At 36.0% G+C, this 22738-nt stretch overlaps 1 protein-coding gene across 2 annotated transcripts in view; it reads right to left on the bottom strand.

The window, feature by feature from the left end:
• The window catches only part of CNTN5 (contactin 5), a gene marked incomplete at both ends in the record, with an annotated part of 320395 nt that extends 298790 nt beyond the window's left edge, over positions 1-21605 (bottom strand). For both annotated transcript variants that reach the window (XM_082279212.1, XM_082279213.1), the window contains one exon: positions 21551-21605. In XM_082279212.1, coding sequence (XP_082135338.1) covers positions 21551-21605 — 55 coding nt within the window. The remainder of the gene's footprint in view (positions 1-21550) is intronic.
• Between the last annotated feature and the right edge of the window lie 1133 nt (positions 21606-22738).

Here is a 22738-nt window from a genome sequence, read left to right as displayed (position 1 = left end):
ACTAGAATAAATCAGTAGAATTCCACACTTATAAGGTAGTTTCATGATATTTGTGGAGGTTGCCATAATTCAAAGACAGGAGCGTTAGAACTACTTAGATACTGAAATTCCAAGTACACATGAAGAGTTGTTAAATTCCAGCAGTGAATTAAGTTTCCTCTGAGTACTTTCCATACATGCATGCCCAGTCTATATGCACACTGAAGAGTGCTCCATCATGAAATGCCCTCTATAAAAGTAAATTTATACTAATATCTAGGCACTATCAAAATGATTCCATAAACCGCAGACTGGCATGCGAAGTAGAGTAAGAAATTAATCACCACGTATCACAGACAAAACTGCTTGCACACAAGCAGTTTATCTTACATAATATGTGTCATCCAAGGAAGAGTTGCTTTGTATACATAAATACAGACACATATTTGCACATGCCTCAAACAGTGACATGGAAACAGAGGTATATTGGAAATGACTGAAGAAGTTAGCTATCTACCAGCCCCATTCATTTATACATGAAATGCCTTATTGATTTAAAATGAGATGAAGAGGCACAATACTATGGAATAGCCTAGCCTTGTTTTGAAAGTGTCCAGCTGATTTTCAAGCAGTTAGTTCTGGTGGCTGTAATGGGAAGCAAAACCACCAGAAACACTGTTTTTTTGATTTGTTAATGCAGAAAAAACTATTTAAACAAACCTTCTGGAACCAGCTTTACTTGGCTCTCAAGTCTGTTCCTACCATCCAGATTCACTCAACCTGATTTCAGTCACTTGATGGACTTGAGAAACGTGCTAACTACATCAAATAAGGGGAAAGAAAAGAACACTCTAGAGAATAGCATTACTTACTGAGGCCTAATCCAAGGCAACCAAGCCTGATCCTTCATATCAAAATCTTCTTAAGACTCACAGGATTTGTACTACATATTTCAGGGAGAGGTGAAAAATGGGAGTCAAATCGCATTAGATGGCCAGTTGTGTAATGACACAACTCACCGCCTCATTTCAGCAAGGAACTGATTTGGGCAGGTCAAGACAAGATCCATGACATGCGTCCAAAACTTTCCCATCTGTTTTTCTCCCATGTCTATGGATTTAGCCTAGACAAAAACCCTTCTCCTTTGTGGCACAATGCAAGTCCCATGTGGTAGACCAAGCTGGGAACATAAAGTACTCGTTGGCCATGTTCAGGCAACAGTCAGTGCTGTCCAGCTGCAACCTGGCTCTCTGTAGGACTGCTAAACAAAGTAACAAATTGCAATAATTCACATCCTCTTTTATCTATTGGCTTTAGGAAAAGGCAACTGCAGTATTAAAATGTCAAGATGTTTGTTGTTATCAACAAGGCCAAAAATAGATCTTTTAAGAATGTGAAAAATGAGGGCAGTAGAATTTAATAGCATCTCTGATGACCAGAAAAAAAGCCCATTTACAGCTCTTTTGCTGTGTATTACAACAAGCAAAAATAAAGCTAATTTATCTCCAAAACAGCAAATTGCTTTTTAGTAAATGGCCCATAAGGGGGCAATAAAAACATTAGAGAATCTTTGAAATGGTAAATAATTAAAGACTGGTCAAAATCTTGATGGAAACTCCCCCTTCCCTGCAAATTACAAGACCTCAAGGGTACTCCTGCAGAAAAGGAAATGTACAGTAACACAGGAAATGACTCAAGTGCCAGGTCCAACAAAACAGCATTAAATATTAAGTATCAGCAAGCACCAAAAAAGGGAACTTTATCTCATTATAATCATCATCATCATCTAATTTGGCTCTGTATCATGGGGACTTATACATCTTAATGGTTTAAGTGATAAATTCAAATAGAAAAACCAACAGTGTAATAATCTAAAAAAGATTGTACATTAACAGGTCATGTGTATGGAAATAACCTCTTAAATTAGCCAATTAAGTCATAAAAGATAAAATTACGTATCATAATTAAGTATTCTATAAGCCATTCAAATACTGAACATTTCCCCTTTAATTAAATTTTAAAGACAGTAGACCCATACAGAAATATTTTCATTCCACTGAGCTACAATAAGTCCTGACCAAGAGTGATTTAGATTCCCAATGCACTACGATGATTTTCACTAAAACCACTTCTGTTTTTCATAGCTCAAGACCTGTGGTGCTCCAGCTTAGTCAAATAAAATCTCTCTCCCAACTGCGAAAGCAAAATCAAGTACCAAGTCCTTCATATAAAATGCTAATATTTTCCCCCTGAACTCTACTTATTTTTATTGGGGATAAACAAGATTTTAAGGGATAAAAACCTAAAACCAATGAAAATCATGCCATTAAAAAATAAGGTAAAATGCATTAGGGTAGAACAGTAACAGATTTTCAAAATGTCACTTACCCTACATTGTAAATGCAAAATAAGATTTTAAGTTATTCCAAAAATCAAGCAAACAGAGTAGAATCAGGTCTACTAGGTTCACCTATATCAAAAGGAAGCCTCAAAATAATCTTATTACTCTACCCCTTCCAGCCAACATTTTTTTTCAATTTTTTCTTTTTTCATTAACCATTACACTCATGTTATAGCTCTTTACACCCTCAAGCAGCTTAATGTAAATTATAAATAAAGCCATTAATTAACAGACATTACACTTGCCTTATAAGTTGATAGGAGGAAGGGTAATAAGTTGAAATGCAAGAAATTTGTACTGGATACAAAGGAAAAAAACACGAGTGGTCTAATACTGCAACATGTTTTCCAGGGAGATTGTGGGATTTCTATTCTTGGAATTCTTCAGGACTCTAATGGACATAGTCCAGACTGGGTGTCTTGATATAATTACCCCTGCTTTGAGATGATGGCTGAACTAATTGATCTCCAGAGGTTCCTTCCAATCTCAATTTTTCTATGATTCTACTGTATTCTTCTGCCTGCATTTTCACAGTCAAGATTTTATAAAAATGTTAAAGAAACCAACCAACCGGAAAAGAACATATGCTGTAATAAGAAAAAAAAGTACTTAATGGCAAAATAAGTAAAGATCTTTGGCACACTTGGTAGTGTCAGTTGGTCTAACGGTGTCAATACTCAAATAATCAAACCACAGAAAAATGCATAGGGCGTGAGGTTCATACTTTGAAAACAGCCCTTCTTTGTGCTGTCAGTTCTCTGAGAAGTCACAGCTCTACAGCATGTGTTTAGCAGTGACCCATGGTAATCACCTAGTGAGGAGAACTTGTTTCTGCAAAACTGTATTTTTGAGGCAATGAAATACAGAAGAAAAAACCTGCTTAGAACAGATCTGAATTTTGACCACAAACCCCTCTCTTTCTGTTTTTCTAAGAAATTGTGCAAGGTCAAGGAGGTAATAAAGACTGTTTTTTCAGTCATTGCCATTTAAAATTGAGAGGCATTTGGTAACATAGTTTCCATGCATTTGCTGGTTATATGCAGTGAATTTATACTGAGATTTAAACAAATGTGTCTGCTCAACCTGGGAAAATTCCTTTGGCAATAGATCTAGAAAATGCCAGGGTCTGCAAGATGAAACTTCAGATGGTTTTCTGCTACTGTGTCAAAACATGGGAAAATTTTGAATACCTATTATGAATCAGTACAGTACTGATAGAACAGTTATATTGACTTATGGTTTTTAGTGTACTCTAAGAGAAAAGGACACATATCAGAAGTGGAACTCAAAGCAAACTTATTATTTATTTATCTAGGTTATTGAGAAAATATTATTTGCACTATGAAGCACATTCATTTTAGCAGTACCTTATAGACTACTGAGGGCAGTACAGACTATACTCTTCTTTTTGTACAAGCACTGTCAAAGAAAGCTTTTAAACATCCTGTTGTGGGTATTTTAAAGAACAACCAGGAATTATTAAGTAGAGAGGGGTTGAATTAAAAATTCGAGCTGTCTTTTTGACTGGGAATAATGGATTAATTAGAGGCCAAGCCATCTGTATTTCTTTGTCCGCAAGAAATTACTGTGTCATGGATTATGACACTGTATAACACCTACCAGAATAGTGACATTGTAATGTCACCATACTCATACTTTCATCTCTTTTTGATGGGTAATCATGTCATTACAAAGGATGTGAAATGCAACATCACCATAAATCATCCACATAAATGTACGTAACTCGTGATAACTTCATGACACTATTTGTTCTGCAAGAACTGTCTTGCTGAGGGTACAACTGGTCCACTAAAATTGAGACAGCTCAATTTTTATTTTAATGTACTATTTGAAATTCTTTCCTGTCTGCAAAACATGGAGGAAAAATAGAAATTTAATTTGAAATTTACCAAAATTAGAAAACACACACAAAATATATACCACAATAGCCTTAAAAAACTAAAGCTAAATCATATGACACAAATACACACATGGATACATATTCAAATTATAGCCAAAAAAATAATTAATGAATGATACTACATTGTTTTCTTGTAAAAAAGATTGCAGAAAAAAGGCTTATTTTTAAGCATTTGTATTCAGTGATTAATGTTTTTCATCTCTGGACAAAGATTTTATTTCCCTTCTTTTTCCTTTAGCTGAAAAGAAGGTTCAAACCATCAACATGTATTTTTATGATCTTTACAGGAAAAGCCAGGAACAATGTAGATCTATCTATGTGTAAATTGAATTCCTTTCTTCTTTCTGAACTCTGCTGAACAAGTAGAAAATGAATGTAAATGAGGAAGGAAAGCAGCCAGAGTTCCTCAGGGTTCCACTGGGAATGTAAAGAACATGTTGCTGGTGATATTTCTGCTGCTGTATTTAGTGCCAATAAATCTCCAAAGAATTTTTTTTTTTTTTTTCAAAACAGCAAACTGTTGCAAACCACAGTTAATGCACTCTGCATAATAGTACTTCTAAATTCATACATGGTTCCTTTTTGTTTTCTCAAGCTAAGCACCTAGAGACCCCAAAGCAAGTCAGGGAAAAATAACCACTGCATACATTAGAAAATTCATAACTACAAAGCCCTAGTCTGTAGAATTACTAAGCTTTTTACTATTCTACTTGACTGTCAGTACAAGGTATTTTACAAGTATTAAAGCCAACAAGTCAAACAGGTAGACTGATGTAATGTTAATAGAGCAGTTTTAAGAGCATGTTTTGTGTAATAATGAGATGGTTAGAAAATGTATGAAAAAGAAGACAGGAGAGAAGCTAGAGGAAGAGAAGGAAATGGTAAAATATTGCTATACTTAATCTACCACACAGGTAAATGTCAACTCACAAAATGAAAAAGGTTTTTGCATTTTGCTTGGTGAAGTAAAGCTTCTCTAACTAGGAAACTTAATGCCCGAGATCTGCTGACTTCTCTGGGAGCAGAAGACCTGACACATAAGGAAGAATAAGCCATAGGACAACGGGCCTATTACATGCACCCTACTGTTAAGGAAAGTTTTCACAAACAATTCCTGCTTCTTGGCATACTCCCTAGTACCTCCATTGATTTTTTTTTTTTGAAGCCCTGACTGTCTTAACGTGCCCCAGTACTGATTAATTAATTCACAGATCAGCTAAGGTTGTAGGGGACTTCCAGAGGTCATCTAGTTCAACCCCCACACTACAGAAAGGACACAAGGAGCAGATTGCACAGGATCATGTACAGCAAGTTGTTGAATAGATCAAAGGAGAGAGACTCCACAACATCTCCAGGCAACCTGTGCTCAGTCACACTCAAAATGAAAAAGTGTTTCTTGATGCTTCATTTTGTGCTCATTGTCTCCTGTCAGAGGGCACTAGTAAATAAAAAGCCTGGCTCCATCCTCTTTGCACCCTCCTTTCAGATTCTTGTGACATTGATCACATTGGCCTGAGCCTTCTTTTCTCCAGGCTGAACAGGACCAGGTCTCAGCCTTCCTGCACTGGAGACACTTCACTTCATTGGACTGCCTTCAGTTTGCCCATGTCTCTCTTGTGCTGTGGAGTCCAGAACCCGACACAGCATTTCAAGTATGACCTCCCCGGGGCTGGAAGAGGAGTTGTGGAGGCCCAATCCTTGGAAGTGTTCAAGGCCAGGCTGGGTGGGGCCCTGAACAGCCTGGTCTAGTGGGAAGTGTCCCTGCCCATGGCAGGGGAGTTGGAATGAGATGATCTTTAAGGTCCACTTCAACTCAAATCATTCTGCGATTGCATGATTCTCTGAATTTATCATAACATACGGGTCAACGAAGAGCATGATTTTGCTTTTAAGCTCTTCAGTTAATTCCTAAAATCTGCTTGAAGTACTCCATTCCTATAAATATAACCATTTAACAGCTTTTGTTTATTTTTTCCTTGTCACACTGTTGTGCTGCGCACTTTGAGAATTCACACTTACAGAGATGATGTGAAAGGAATGCAAAAATTAGCTGAATGACAGGAAGAAATAAAGCTGGGAAACAAGGTGCAACACCAGTTGGAAACCATACATCTACCAACATCCTATACTCTGCTTTCCTTAAATACTCCCAGAAATAAAAGCGGGAGTGGCAGGGTCTGTTGTAACACACTGGTAATATAATTTGATTTGCTGCCTTACCAAAGAATAGTGACTTCCATCCTTGATCTATCCAAACAGTCTTGTGAAACTGGTTTCAGAAATCTGAGGTGATGTTATTGTCTTATCTCATAAAACACTGTAAATACCATCACTACTCTTGAATAAGGGAAGGTGGACACCATATCTGAAAAAAAAGTACTGAGAGGAAATATAGAGAATTATTCTTTCGCAAATGTCTATCCAACATGTTAATAGTGATTTTAGTTTTAACCATTATCTAAATTCTAAATGACAGAAATATGCTGAACTAATTCTATTCTGATTCCTTTTCTTTTATTAATTTCAAATTAAGCATGAGAAATACTTCCATTGTTTCATCTAGAAAAGAAGCCACAGCTGAGGAGAATACTATTTATCTAACTTTGACAGTGAAATAAAATAGAAGGATCAGTGCACTAAACATGCATTGTTATGAACTTCCAGATATCAAAATTTGTACTAATTTAAGTATTATGACACTCTCATATTGAAATAGGTAGGAAAACTTTGAAAACTGCTCTCAGGGTTTTAATACTTTCATTACATGAGAAAGTTTATATTTCATAACTAAATTGGCTGATTTTGAGTAACTGTTTCTACACGTCTGATTTTATGTAGAAAAAGACTGTGGGACCCATGAAGAAGAGAGATATGTAAAAGAGTATAGAGTGTGAGAACTACACTGCATTGTAAAAATACTACTGAGAATGATTAATAAGGCTTTCAGCCTGTATCCTAAAATAATCTCTCAGGACTGTTATTCTTGTCTTTGTTGATGATACCTGGAGGACAGACTTCTAATTTAATGTGCCTAAATTAAATACCTAGTATAGGAAGTAAAATTATGTCCACTTACTTCCAAAACTCTTAAATAGAAGGATGATATGATAAGCAAATATATTTAATATAGGTTTACAAAGCAACATATATTTTAGCAGATATTCATTTTAATTCAAAAGCAAACACAAACCAATCCTATAGATGTCAAAATAATTTCTGCAGAGGGCTTCTGTTCGGAAGATTGGTTGATTTGTTTGGTTGTCTACAGTTAAACATAGCAGATGTACAGTTTTGCAAAGTATCTGCAAAACTTCTTTAAGAAATGAAATCTCTATGTCTATATATATATCTCATCTGTATATCCACAGATGAGATAATTAGAATTCTGTAGTTGGCTGATCAACTGAGAATATACTATTCTAAATCTTTCTTTACTGTTCTGAAAAATCTACATTTGCACATGATCTATTTAGGTTTTTACACTTCTATCTATTATGAATTCAGGCAAGTACCAAAGGACTTACTCTCCAGTCATACTGTATGGATTTAATTTCATTAAGGAAAGCTAGTTTACTGTTAAGACAGCAGGGTGTTGTAAATTTTATTTTAACCATTTGGAATGTGTGATACAATAAAATTAACAGGAAAAAAATCTCTCATTCCTGGAGTTGTAAGGTTTACTTAGTGAATCTCCCTTACCAATTGGGGCAGCAGAAGTGGGTGGTAGGGTGGGGCAGCAGGAGAGTAAATTAGTCAGAGTTTTAAAAAACTAAAAAAAGGCAGTAGAAATTAGATATGAGCAGTGATTGGGCACAAATCTATTTAATAAAAATTCACACTAGTTCATTTGTATAAGATAGATGGATTTGATTTAATCTTGCCAAAAAAACCCACTAAATTACACACCAAATGAGACTAAACTCCCTTTATCACCAATAGAAAGGTCATTTTTATGAAGTTAATCAGCTCATCCAAGGTATAATGAAGACTTTTGAAGGACCAGCATCTATTTAACAATTGTTTTTCTTTTTTTTTCCCTTTTGTTTTACCTTTTCTTTCTTTTTTAAAGGGCGAGAGGGTTACCTGAAATTCATATTCCTGCAAATTGAAGATCAAAGCCATGCTGCTATACATGCTGTTACAAGAACGCTCCTGTCTCTACATCATCTCAGAGGAAATTATCCCTGGCTGGCTCTACTCATTAATTACAAGAATGCTCTTTGGGCCTGGTTGAGGACATAGAGAGACCAGGACAGTTATTGTCTTATCTCAGTTTATTTGACTAACACATCAATTGCAGGAGCTACAAGTCAAAATTCTCTAACTCGTTTTAGAAGTTCAAATAAAACCATTTCTGACATTTATTAATCTGTGACATTTGAATGTTTCCTAAGAAGCATGTCGGGATATCTTGAAATAGGTTATATCAATATCTCCAAGAAGTCTAAGCAGAACAATGTCTCATTTTCTGAGTCTTAGTACATAAAACTTCAGCACAGTGCCTGAAATTTACTGAATTAAAGCAGTATTGATTTGTTGTTAGAAGAATGGGGTGCAGCATGTGAGGGACATATAGAAACAGCTCTACTTGCAAATCCTAAAAGTTGCATGGTGGAGACATTTTTTTAAGCAACTCATTCCTAGTACGACCAGGGCGGGCCCTGCATTTTCTTTACGAACTAAAGTCTAAAGCAAATGTGTAGGTCAAGCACAAAAATGGTTAAAAGGCATTGCACATAAATCAATAAATGCCATCAAAGCAATCCCTATTTACATTTTGGCCTGTTTGACACCATTAAGGTGAAGCTGATAATCTATTAACTCCATCAATATTTAATACAATGAGATAATAAATAAGAGGGAACAATTGTGAACTTAATAATAGCAATTTTTTCCTACTGGCATTATAATATGTTGTAATGGAAAATCTCACTTATAATTTTGCCATATTATTATATCAAGAACATAGGGGCTTGTTTACTTAGGTAGCATATGGCCTTGAGGATTAATCATCTCTAAGTGTGTGATCCTTGGAATTCATAATAAAAGCTTAAAAGCAAATTTAACTATTTATCCATTGCAATTTAAATTTAGGACAGAGGAAAACTACTATTATCACTGTCAGCTGTGATCGTGTCTCACTGAACACAGGAACAAAACAAGTTCCACACTAACAAAAATATCTCTGCAAGGAATAAAACGCATTCTCTGGGTTCAACTGCAAAAATTCTAAAATTATGTCCACGAAGTTCCCTGAACATGGACTCTTAAAGACCTGGCAATCCTTTTACAGTATTGCAATAACTTGGGCAGACAACATAATGTGCTGCGGATATGCCTTTGCAACTAGAGCAAAGGCAAATTTCAGGGCTCCCACCCAGAAGTGAACTCATCAATTGCTGATTTTTTTGTATTGGTTACTCCTAGACAAATTAAGCCAATGCTAAACAAATCTAATTTGAAATTAATTATGAGAATATTGCGATCAGAACCTTGGAAAGCAGTTTTGATGAATTTCTCTGCAGATACATTAATATTCTTTGTGGATTTAGAAACAGGACATAGATCTATTTTTAATCCTTTACTTTTATTTCACGCCAAAAAATCTTCATTAAAGTATGCTGGGACTAGAGCTAGGGTTTTTATTTTACAATTTCTTATTACTTAAACACCAAGAAAATACCAAAAACCACTGTGATTAATTCTGTCTTTAGTAAGATGCTTCTTGAGTCAGTCTGACAAATAACTGAAGTCTTTATATTCTTTATACAGATGAATATTATCTGTATTTGATACCTCCAAATATTTTAGGAATTTTGAACTTCTTGGAATATTATTCAGCACTGTTTACACAGTGGAATGAAATAATATAAGGCTTCCCCATACCAGTTTTTGTAGAAGGAAAACTGATGGAAATGTGTGAGTAAAAGAGAGAAAGAAGAAATTTATTTAAACTTTCACGAGAACAGATATAATAAAAATGTTCCAGAGAGACTCAGGTTATAAATGGGAAGCCTTTCTAGAAAGGCATGTGCTTTCACTCTATTTGGAGGATTAATTAGTATTTTAAAATGAACTTTTTCACTGACATGAGTAATGTAAAAACGAGGTTAATTAAGAAAAGTTCATAACAGAACTCTAAAATTTATGACAAAATATACCTTATCAAAGTGGAAACTCAATAATTCCTTTCTTAAAGTATTTCTAAAAATTAGAAATATTTTAAATCATAATTTTCTTAAGTCTTACATCAAAAAATAATTAATTTAATATTTTAAAGTATTTTGCTTGTCATAAAAATTCTTATTGCAGGTATTTTAAACCTTACCAACAAATATAAGGGCAACTGACCAAAAGAAATATTATAGTAAATAAGACCTTGTGGGTTCCTTGGAAATGGTATTGAATTGATTGATTTTTTCTTTTTTTTCATATATCACACACAATCAGAAGGCTAATTTTTTGCATTAGATCTCCTACTTAATTTTTCTTATAATAGTCTGGCATATCTACTATGCTGCCAGACTGCACTACAGTACTTGTCTTCCTGTGCAAGTTGGGACACATACAAACTTATAGCCTTAACTACCACAGAAAACAGTATAAATTACAGACGTCCTGAACAGGACAGAGAAGACATAGAGAGTTTTCTTTCCTTTTCTTTTCTTTCCTTTACTTTCAGTTTTTAACAAACTTACTTTTTTCATTCCTAAATCTAATCTAATGGGAAATTCTGAATTGTAAAGGAGCGCATACAGGATATCTTGACAAAACAAATATTTGACATTTTCCTTAAAGGTGCAGATTAAAAGTTCTTAAATTTTAATTATGATGCAAACATCAAACTAAAAACCACAGTAGAAGTCTAAAAGTACAAACTGGTCAACTTTTAGATTGTTGTTTGCCTTGCACTGTCTTCTATTAGATGAGATAATCCAATTGTAGACAATGTATATCAGGACTTATACCAACTAAATCATATGCTAAACTCACGAAGGCCAGCACTAGGCCCCATTTCACCCAATGAGTCAAATCAATGGTGAAATTAATGTAAGGAAAGATCTGCAATGGTTTCTTGTTCATTTAACTGTGTCCATTCCTGTCTGAGTTGCCCAATTTGTACATTATTTATGATCTTTTTCCACAGCTATGAATGTTAAACTCATTAAAATGATACATCTAACACTGTTACAAAGTTTTAAGAATGGCCCAGCAAATGGAAAATATATATTCTATACTTTTAAAAATTCTGTTTAAAATGGTCATCAAACAATATGAATTAAGCAAAGAAAAAATATATTATAAACAGAAAAATATGCTACTTTGGGTCATAATTATTTTATAAAATTTGATTATTCTGATATATTACAGAGAGTAAATGATAGGTACAAGCATAAACTCTAGAGAATTGTAATGTTTCATGTAACTCCTGGTGGGTAAGATCACCAAATCAGAGTGGATTTATTTTCCTGCAGATGTAATGATTTCACTCCTCACCTTCCATCCATCTATGACATTTGTAGATTTAGAAGAGATCATCACAAACCTCACTTTATAATATCTTAGTAAAAACTTAGCTATAAGGCAAAAAGCATTAATTTCTGTACTCTACTGTTCTTTTTCAGCATATTTTCCTTCTACATTTTATTGTTGCATTTTAATTATTATTAAAATTATTACTATATTATTAATATCTTATTAATATATTTTAATGTTTTGCGTTAAAAAATAATTTTTGAGATGTTTTTCACTTTTAACTTTTTGAACAGGGTAGGGTTTCAATGATAAGTAAAAAACAGTTGGAGAATCATCTAGACCAAGCAACTCATCTAAGAGTAGTTTCCACAGGGCTTAGAGAAAGGCAGCATTTTTAGAGAGGGATTCAGAACTGCTAAGTTACTTTGTGCTAATGTCAGGAAATATTTATGAACATACTCATCTTTTTCTTCTAAAATGGCTGACTCTGTGATCCATTGTTCTTTTAAAATCACTTTAAAATCAATAGTAAATTTCAGTGATGCCACATCCTCTTGCAGATGATGAGATTATATTCTTTTTTTACCTAACTCACTTAAATCACAGGCTCAGTCAGAATGCCTGTCTTCACATTTCCTCCTGGACAAAATGAGAGTACTGTCATTCACAGTGTTATAGGGAGTTTAAATACTATCACTTGCAATTCTGTGCTGAACAGAGATGATACTCTTTATGGCTGTGTGGTGAGCCACAGCAAACCACCTACAGCTTTGCACTGAGCTAAATTGATGCTACTTATAGTGCCATGACTACAACACTCCCTTTTCACAGTTGCACACCATATTAAGGGCAAACACAGGCCATGGTGCACTCACCACAGGGTCACGCTCCAGTGGACATCAATGGTACAGGAACAGTTTAACCACTGAGCTCACTGTAGAAGCTGTAGGGATGCTAAGATAAAAACATTAAAACCTATATGTCCTCCTCACTCCCCCAACATACAACCACAGAAAAACTTCAGTCAAAACCAGCTCTGATGGAGTATTTAACAAAATTCTAGAAAAAGCCTTTCTATTTGAATACCTAGCATTAAGGTTGATAAATCCAAAGAAGTGAACTAAAACCGCTGCTGAAGTGGTCTCAGTACATAGCACACCTAGCCATGTTGAACAAAATCCAAAAGTGCAGGATGTGCTCTTCACTATTATCAACATTTTTCACACTACTGCACTTAACAGGGAAAAATCTCCCTATCAAAGCAGTCCACTGAGCAAAGCAGTTATGAGTCTTGGTGCTGTATGGAGCCTGATAAACTGCCTCCCACTGTCTTATCATGGAGCAGTGTATGCATATGTCCTGCTTTCTGACAGGAGAGAGATTTATTTTTCACACTTTATTTTCATTCAGTTTGGGAAAGAGATTTAGTCAGAGTACAGTTAGGAAATCTCTGTTTCTGAACTGCTAGCACCAATTTAAACAAAGGCAGTCTAGAGTCGACAAGTGCATCTTTAACTCTGGAACAGCAAGAAGTTCAGTCATAGCTACCTATGTTCATCAGCTCACATAGCTATGAAGTATATTTATTCATTATTTGATACATGACCTCTTCACATCAGCTGGCTTGTCTCCCATGTGGAGAAACTGCCAGATTTTGCTCTTATATAAGTAATTTTTCCAAATAATGATCTTGTTCTCAACACAGGAGCTGATGATTACTTTTTTGGGGTGACTCCAAAAAGTAACCATGTGTTCAAGTGGTAAGAAAGCTTTTTACATAATCCACTGATAAACAAATGAACAAATAGAAATTAAACACATAAGTATTTTTGCATATGAAGATTTTCAGGTATGATATAGACAACAAGTATTAACTTCATATTGACTAAGACTGCTCTGAGTTTAATCTACTGCCTCTACTCTGAGGGGAAAGTCTAACAGAAAAAGATAGCACAGAGGGAGCAGAGGAGAATATTTGCAAGTAGGCAAATATGTGTTACCTTCCAACACAGAGAATTATCATATATAGAGTAGCTATGGACTTTAGCTGTGGGAAGAAGATAATATCATTGCTGAAACTTTATAATCTTAATAATTACATGACTTTTAATTCAAATACAGCAATGAGTTTATCTCCCTGGATAATTTCTGGAGGTGTTTTATACACATTCTGATTTTTTCCCCGACGTTAAACATTTACTTCCATCTTTTATTCTCTAAATATATTCAATCCATGGTAGCAAATAGTTTTTGTGATGTTATTTGCTATAAAAATCTTTTGCATTTGAAAGAGCAAGGAGTTTTCATTTACCCCAGAACTGTGGTCTGTGGTTTGGCAGTTCAATCTCGTGTTGTCATGAAGCGTGTTTGACCATGCTAGGTAAAAACTGAAGAGACCACCATACACACTTGGCAATATACCACTTGAAGAGTCCTGACTGGAACTTTTTACCAAAGAAAAGTAAACTCTGGAAGTCTCAAGGACACAGAGAACTTTTGCAATAATATGTTTGCTACCTAAAACTGGAATTGAGCAGTAAGAAATAAATACATAAAACCCCCTTGCAGGTGTTTTTGGTTGCTGTTGGTTTTTTCCCCTAACATCTTGACATACAGTGTGGTATTTTCTTCAGTTATTTACTGCAAAAATTATCAGAAATTTTAGATTTTTCTTACTACTACGTTATATTTCTATAGGTGAGAGGCAACCTGTAAATTAGATTGTCAGAAGGTTTGAGCTTGGTATTCCTTAGGGTTAAAAGCTGTAGGTGCTATTTCTTGGAACAGGGCTGGACATGAACCAACAATTTGGTTGTTATTCAAGCTTTCTCATGTGGTTGTAGGACAGGAAAGCCAGAAAAATTCCAGAGCACATCTAGCCTGATAATTTGATAGCACATTGAGAAACTTCTGACCAGCTCTAAGAAAGTGAGCAATAGAAAGTTTGCTATGCTCCCACTGAGCATCCAGGGGGAATGTGGAAGGTGTGTGTGGGGAGAACAGGGATTAATACAACTCAGAATTATTTAGAAGGCAACCCAGTCTTACTCTCTTTCAGCACAGGTACATGCACACACACACACACACACACTCACTTATTCACTTGCATTGACCACAGAATTTCTATTAGAAACTTTATAAAACATTTAATTTTTAAAGTTATTTAATTTTGTTTTCCAACTTGAAGCATTTTCATATCTGCCAGCTCTCCTAGTAGACCTCTTCCAATATTGGTTTGACCTCATTACAGGAAAACTAGTATTTCATTTCAAAGCTGAATTTGTCATATTTCCAAGGTTTCACTGCCCTTTTATTGTATTCCTATTAGAAAAGGCCAGGTAAATGATGGAAGAAACATTTTACTAACCTCTAATGACTTTTTGAAATGAAGTTAATACCTTATTATGTATTTGTGATATTGTTACTGCTGCATGGAAACTCTAAATTATTCCGTATTATGAGCTAACTACTCCTTGCACATGTGTGGCTCTGGAAGTAAGGGAAAACAGACTCGGTTGCTTGTTAAGACTAAATATTACTCTTTTTATTACTTCTGATCATGAGAAGTGGTCATCTAGAAGCACGCTTAAGGAAAATGTTAACCACTTCATAGAATGAATTACTTTTGCAAGCAAACCAATTACAAATATTCCTACAAAAACCTTATCACTCTTGCAATGTGTAGTATAACAGCTGAATTCCCAGTAATATGAATGAAAGTAGCAGAGGTTCCTGGGGATGAGAACTTCTAGTGAAGTGCCACCCACTGCAGTATTCGGAAAAGTATGACATGGAATACCTGGGAAGAGTCGTAAGAGCTACTTTCAACATTTTGTCAGCCTAGAGTAGGAAACCAGCTTTATAAATTAAACATACAAAAAAATATATTAAAAAGAACAACCCAAACATGCAATCAAGCAGAAGGATTTCTCCTAAAAATATTTTCTTAAATCCATACTCAGTACTTTTTTCATGCCTACAACTTTTCCAATCCTTAACACTCCTGATTACTTAGCATTAAACACACTTCAGGATTCTGATAGCAGTAAATAATTTTTACATTTCCACTGTTCAAAACTTTTGGATTTAAAATTATAGAAATTGCAACATTGAGGAGATAAGTGCTTTTCTGCCCAATTCAACTAAGCACTGGATCCAGGAGTGAGGATGTGCACAGCAATCTACCTTGGGTTTCACCACTGTGGCTGTTTCCTTCCTTTGCACTTTTTGCAAATGCAGTACTTCTGGATGGGCAGTAGAAGGTTTAAGTGTGTTACCTCATTTTTCATTTTTACTCAGATGTCTGTGAACATGAAAGTCCCCAGGCACTTATCTAGAACTCTGTCTCCAGGCTTTTATGCTCAGCTATCAAAGGTGACAATGTTGCATGGTATTTCCTATACTGTCATCAGTGCAGGGCCAGGAGTTGGGGGCAGGGTACCATGGATAAGTGTATAGACTTATCAGTGATAAACACTGGTCATTCATGTGTTCATCCTTCATTTGGCAGAGCAGCAACATTTCACATACTGTCCACTGAATTGGGAAGGACATTGTCTAAAAAATGGAAGAATAAAAACAAGAAATAGTCCTGGCACTAAGAGTAGCATACATATTTATTTGGTTTGGTTAATGAATTTGTGAACCTTAGGCTATGAATTTTAATTCTGGCCATGGCTGCTGTAATTCTGAAAGTTGCATATTAAGCAGGTTTGAGATGTGTTTTGGAAGCTGATAAGTGCAAATGATAGAGACAATTCCTAAAAGCCTCTAAGTAGCCAGATGGAGAGGGATGGATATGATAAAAAACTGGAAGCACCTGAGATTGCTGCCAGCTGCAGGTCAAAACTAGACAGGACATTTGTGTTTGTTCTACATGGGCTCTCTTACTTAAGAGCATTTTTTGTAAGTCTTCATTTATACTATATTCTAGCAAACAACTGTTCAGAAAAAGTCATTCTGGTTCTAACTTTGAGCACCATATTGAGGGATACAGAAAAAAACCTCAGTATTTAGGCAGTCTTTGCTCGGTAGTAAGAATGTTTTATGTGAACAGAAATGAATGGTGCATAGAGATGAGGTTTAAGGACAAATGTTTATCCACTTGATACTATGAACAGTGACCACAGGGTCTCAGAGGTACTGCCTATATCTTGTGAAGTCTTGCTACTCTCATTATACCCATAATTTTATTGATGCCATGAATTACACAGTCTTACAGAGAAAATGAGTCTCACTTTGCCCTGATTAACATGCAGAAGGTAATAATACAGAAGTAGATAAATGGGCAGGGGAGCAAAAAGGCATACAGAATATGTGTTAGATTAAAACAGAATTAGAACTCTATAAATACCACTCACTCTATTATGCAACCTTTAGCATATATTTAAACCTGAAACATCTTGTAGCAGGCAGCAATAATTAATAAAGGAGTGACAGGAGTCCTATTCTCAAGATAGATTTTTCAAGTGTCTTACATCTGCAAATAAAACCCACTGTCTTAATTTTTCTATAAACCATGAGATGTAATTACCTGATGTAATTTTTTTCTACTGTAAAAATCCTTCCCTTTCTGAAACATGAAGAGACATACCTATTTGTCTCATAACAAGGTCAGAAGGGCTGTTTTAAAGCAAAACCTTTCAGCAATATGCAATTCCAACTTCTCCGAGAAATCAGTGCAATAAAATTTTCACAAGTCCAGACAAAAAAGGTTCTCTGCTTAATTGTTCCTAGTGTGAACCAAAAATAAATAGCCTTTACTATACACATAAAAGCAGACTGTAAAGTGATTATGGGGAACCAGGACAATAAGACCCTGGGAATATACACCCACGGTAAATTCTGATGAACTTGGACTAAATTTAAACTGAGCATCTCTGTATTTGGGTATTACTGTAACCAAATCAGATTTAAATGCTACTCTGAATTTCAGATTCACAGTTTTCCCCATGGTAATATGTTCTCTTGCAGCGTGATGTCTTTCTCTACAGGAAACCTTCATAAGAGGAAGAAACAGAAAAGAAATCCCCCCAAAAGCCTCCAAAAATTATCAGGGTTTTTGCTACTGTTGGTTCAGTAGTGAGGCAGTCTCTAGGTCAAAAACAACAGCTTAACTCCTCTTCCACTCCAGTTTGGCTTGAAGGGCAGTACTACACATAAGAAGGAACATATCAATCCTGAGATCTTCTTTTCATCTGTTAATTATCAATATTTCATAATTGTGAAGTTTTTGACAATTTAAGTGTATAACTGTGAGCTGTACTCCCAGACTACCTTTGCCTTAAACCAGAGTAAGAGACATAATTTAGTCCTCACACTTATGTTCAGAAAATAATACATTTTTTTCTCCATTCGAACATTATTTTCCCTTCAGCTTAGGCAAATTCCATACATTCACACTTAAGCAAAACCCAAAATAACAGGGTCAGTTTTAAGATAAAAGTCATATAAAAATGGGATCAACACAAATTAGAGAGGTCGTCCCTTTTCTTGGATTCTTTCCCTCACCACTGCAAAATCAATACGACAGTGTAGTAATCTCTTCCAAACACTGCCTGCTGCTAGGATTGATCCCATGATATGTTGATTTAATGGATAAGTAAGTACTGAATTTTAACACAGCCTAAAAGAACAGAAATTTAATGAACTTTATCTTCGTGGAGCACCATCAATATCTATTGCTCTGTTGTTAACAGTGCATTCAGGCATCAAACTTACTAGGCTACCTTGAATTGCATCAGCTGTTGGAATGAACCATTGAAGTTGTAAACATGTTTTAATGAGTGCTGTAATATAAAAGCATCTCCAAATGCAGGATGATGTAATCAAATATGATAGTTATGGAGACAGTAAATTACTAGTTATACTGATGATCTTATTAAAATAACTTTGAATCCAATTTTGTTATATTTGGTTAATTTCAGCTCTTATAGCGTTAAATTTGACAATGAATAATTATTATTTCACATGAAATAATAAAAAAGTTATCTTTGTGCATATGAAAAATGTATGTTACCACATTATATTCAAACATGTGAAAACAAGCACTGCAGTTAAAAATTATTTCTTACAGAAGTTAAATCTTCTGCAGTAATACAGAATAAACGTTTAAAAACCCTTAAGAATCACAAACCAGAATGAAATTTTAAAAAAGGAATGCTTTAGAAACAATCAGATACAAGTAACAAATTATCAGATGAGAGGAACAGTCAATTTAAATATGGTGCTGAATGACTGGAAAGAGTTTTCAGGGTATAATGTTATTTAAATAAAATTATTCTGTAAATATTGACTTTCAGTTTAACTTGCAAAGTAGTTACACACTTTAATGCTATATTGCAATTAGTCACTGCTAATGCTTTTAAGTCTTTGCAAGATATTGCCTGAATGTGCATGCCTAAACAATGCCTGTGGCAAACAGCTGAAGCTCATTCCTGTATATCCAATTTTAGGATACAGAATTGTCAGCATATGATATGTGTCTCACAAATTTTGAAGCATATTAATGTGTTTTACAGAGTTAGATTAATCTATTTGGAGCAAACTGTACAGGTATTTTCTCTAACAGCAGCTGAGGGTAAGGAGATATTAGCTGTGTGAAACCAACTGCATGCTCAGGTACATTAGTTGCACAGATAAATAGCTTCTGCCAGATGTCAACGTTTAACTCAAAGACTTCAAGACAAAAGAAATAGTTCTTAAGAAGAAATCCTATATTTAAATTTCTGACATCCTTCTGGAGTTTGCACCAAATGTCTTGCAATTTGTAGCAACAAAAATATAAATTTCAATTAAAAAAAAATTACATCAATAGGTGGTGTTTGTAAGTTACAGCTGCTAGAATCAAAAAAATACAAATGCTGACAAAATTTACAATGTGGCTGACAATCCACACAAATAAAACAAAAATTTCCCTGTCCAAAATCAATGGACTTAGATAAAACAAGAAAATGAAGCTATATGAAGGAAACCAGAATAAATCAGACTGTTTCATGTATGCATCCAAAGCATGTACACTGACATCCATGGGCACTTTCTGCTATCAAATTCCTGTGTAAAATATCATTTTATTGTTACAAATGAAGGTGTTTTATTTCACTGACTTTTGAATTTCATCTTGTGATGACACAAATCTAATAAATTTTGGAAGAATTTGGGAAAAGAATAGCTTAGGAGCTGTTGAGATGCAATAATCATATCTTACTACAAGGACAGGGCTTCTTAATATCTTAGTCTAAATATTTATAGTTTCACCACGCAGTATAGAAGCCCAAAGAAGCTGACTTTAGCCGCATTCCCACCCACCCTTAGGCCCCACTGTGGTCTGAGAAATGCTCATTAGGCTTTGGCCTTGAAGAACTGCACCTGGACTAAGCCCCTCTCCAGCTTGTCAGAAACACTGTCTATTCCCAGGAAGCAGAAGAGTACCAGATTTTTAATGAGCAGCCTTCAACTTTCTTGCCTGAACAACCCAAATAAAATAATATTTCTGTTACTGAACCTTCAAAGAAAGTTACCAACTTGAATTGCATCCAGAACAGAAAATTGCTATGACTAAAACCCACTCTCTTGCAGTCTTACAACAGTGGTCTAAAGTGAGACCCTTTTGAGCTCTCAATTATGAGGGCCAATGACTACTGAAGCCCCCTATCTAATGACCTTATAAACAGTGGTCCAAAGCAAGAATCTTTTGAGCTCTCACCTTCCAGAAGACAAGTGGCTAATGTATCTCAAACACCAATAATGGGATGGCTGTGAAGCCAACCAAGAACTTTTAGTAACAATGGACATGAAATTTTGGTAGTAGGCTCTGGGAAAGAACAAATTTTGACTGGAGAAGAGGGGCCAGGTGGACATAGGGCAGCAATTTTCTGAGAGAAAGAACCCCAACACAGTACAGCAGAGCACAGAAATGATTGGCAGGAAGCCAACATGGACTTTAAGGTGAGATTGGGACCACCAAAGACTTTAGAAGTCCTCAGACCCATTTCCAGAAAGGCCTTAAAGAATGGATTCTGCATGATAAGTTATTAGCTGAGAAAGTGAGAAACTTGTCTTCAGGGTAAAGAAACCTGGCCATAAAAAGGTACCTCCCCACCCAATCCCAGGCAGTGCCCCTTAGACCCTGGACATCTCATCAGCTGGACCAACGCAGCTGGATCGCTGCTTATCACCTGGGTTGGCACTGAAACCAGGATCGGCATCCCCTCAGCTGGATTGGCACTGAGACCAGGACAGGCATCCCCACCAGGGATGGATTGCCACTAGAGGGGTGGTGATCCCTTTTTTGCTTTTCTTTTTCTTCTTTTTTGTCCTCCCTTTTTCTCTTTTCCTTTATTTAATTCATCTCTCCCTTTTAAATGAACCTATTTCTCTTTTCCCTTCCGGCCTGCCCCTTGATCCAAGATCCACTGCCATGTGCTTAATCTTTCTTTTCACTTTAGTCTACCCTTTTTTATCTAAACCCCACTGCCATGCACCTATATAGTAGGTCAGGGACTAAAATACCAATTTTTATTCCAAGTGCATAATTCACCAATAACACTCTATGCTTGTTTGCAGACTCTCTGACTTCTGTCATTCTTTTGGACCAAGGAGCATTTTTGAATCTTAAGTGCTTCCTTCCCTTAAGGGTGGGTCAGCACACTCAGGCAAATAGTTTTCATAACGATGTTGATCTTCTCCAGATTGCTTTTACATGTTCCTGTTTCTGTTTGCAGTTAAGAGCCTTTAAATGATAAGAAAATTTTGTTGTTTTGGTTTTGATTTACCTGAAAGACAGCCAGTCAGTGACAGAAACAGCAAGAGTTTCCATGACAACCACATCCTTGGTCACAAAGGTCCTTCCGTCCCTCTTTGTGCAGTTGTTAGCAACGTTGACGTTTCTTAATTAAAGCTTAGCCTAGTGGGACAAAGACAGATCTCTGTTAGGAAAATTAAAAATATCTCTCAATAATATGACAAACAATTCAAGAGACGAAGTTGATCCTAGTGCAATTAAAATCCTAGTTCCAAAGGTCTCTGTATGCACAGGAACAGGTATCCTGACAGATACTCAGAGAGATCTTGTTCCAATAGTTAACAGTGTTAATAGCTCAAATGTCTGTGGCAGTACTCTGCATGCATATATATACATATTTATATGGATATCACCCTAAAACTATGTGTCTTGAAGCTTTGAATTTCCAAAAAGCCAAGCTAAGGAGATAGTACACATATCTTTCACAGCAAATATATTCAAAGCACATAGCTTGACGTGCTCATACTTTCCTGAAAGCGGTGTGTTGATTTTTGGTATAAAGTGTTTCAAGTGGAAGTGTGGGTTAGATGAGTGGACAGTGAAGTGTATTGAGAATTGGCTGGAGGTCAGAGATCAGTGTTGTGACCAGTGGTGCAGAGCCTAGTTAGAGCCCTGTAGCTCACAGTGTTCCCCAAGGATCGGTACTGGGTCCAGTCTTGTTCAACTTATTAATCAGTCACCCTGGATGAATGTAACTCTCAGTAAGCTGGCTGATGATACAGATCTGGGAGGGGTAGCTGATAGCCCAGAGGTCTGTGCAGCCCTTCAGAAGGGCCTCAACAGTCTTGAGAGATGAGCAGAGAAGAACTGCCCGAAGGTCAACAAGGGCAAATGAAGGGTCCTGCACCTGGGGAGGAATAACCCCAGTACAGGCTGGGGGCCAACCTGCTGAAAAGCAGCTCTGCAGGGAAGGACCTGGGGGTCCTGGTGGCTGGTGGACAACACACTGTCCATGAGTCAGCAGTGGGCCCTTGTGGCCAAGAAGGCCAGAGGGATCCTGGGTGCATTAGAAAAAGCATTGCCAGCAGGTCAAGGGAGGTGATCCTGTGCCTCTACTCAGCCCTGGTGAGGCCATATGTGGAGTGCTGCATCCAGCTCTCGACTCCTTAGTACAGGAAAGACAAGGAAGTACTGAAGAGGGTTCAGCTGAGGCCTGTGA

Source organism: Coloeus monedula (genome assembly GCF_965178545.1).
Source record: "Coloeus monedula genome assembly, chromosome: 3".
NCBI lineage: Eukaryota > Metazoa > Chordata > Aves > Passeriformes > Corvidae > Coloeus > Coloeus monedula.
The sequence above is the reverse complement of the archived record's forward strand: the minus strand, read 5'-3'. Positions and strand labels throughout refer to the sequence as shown.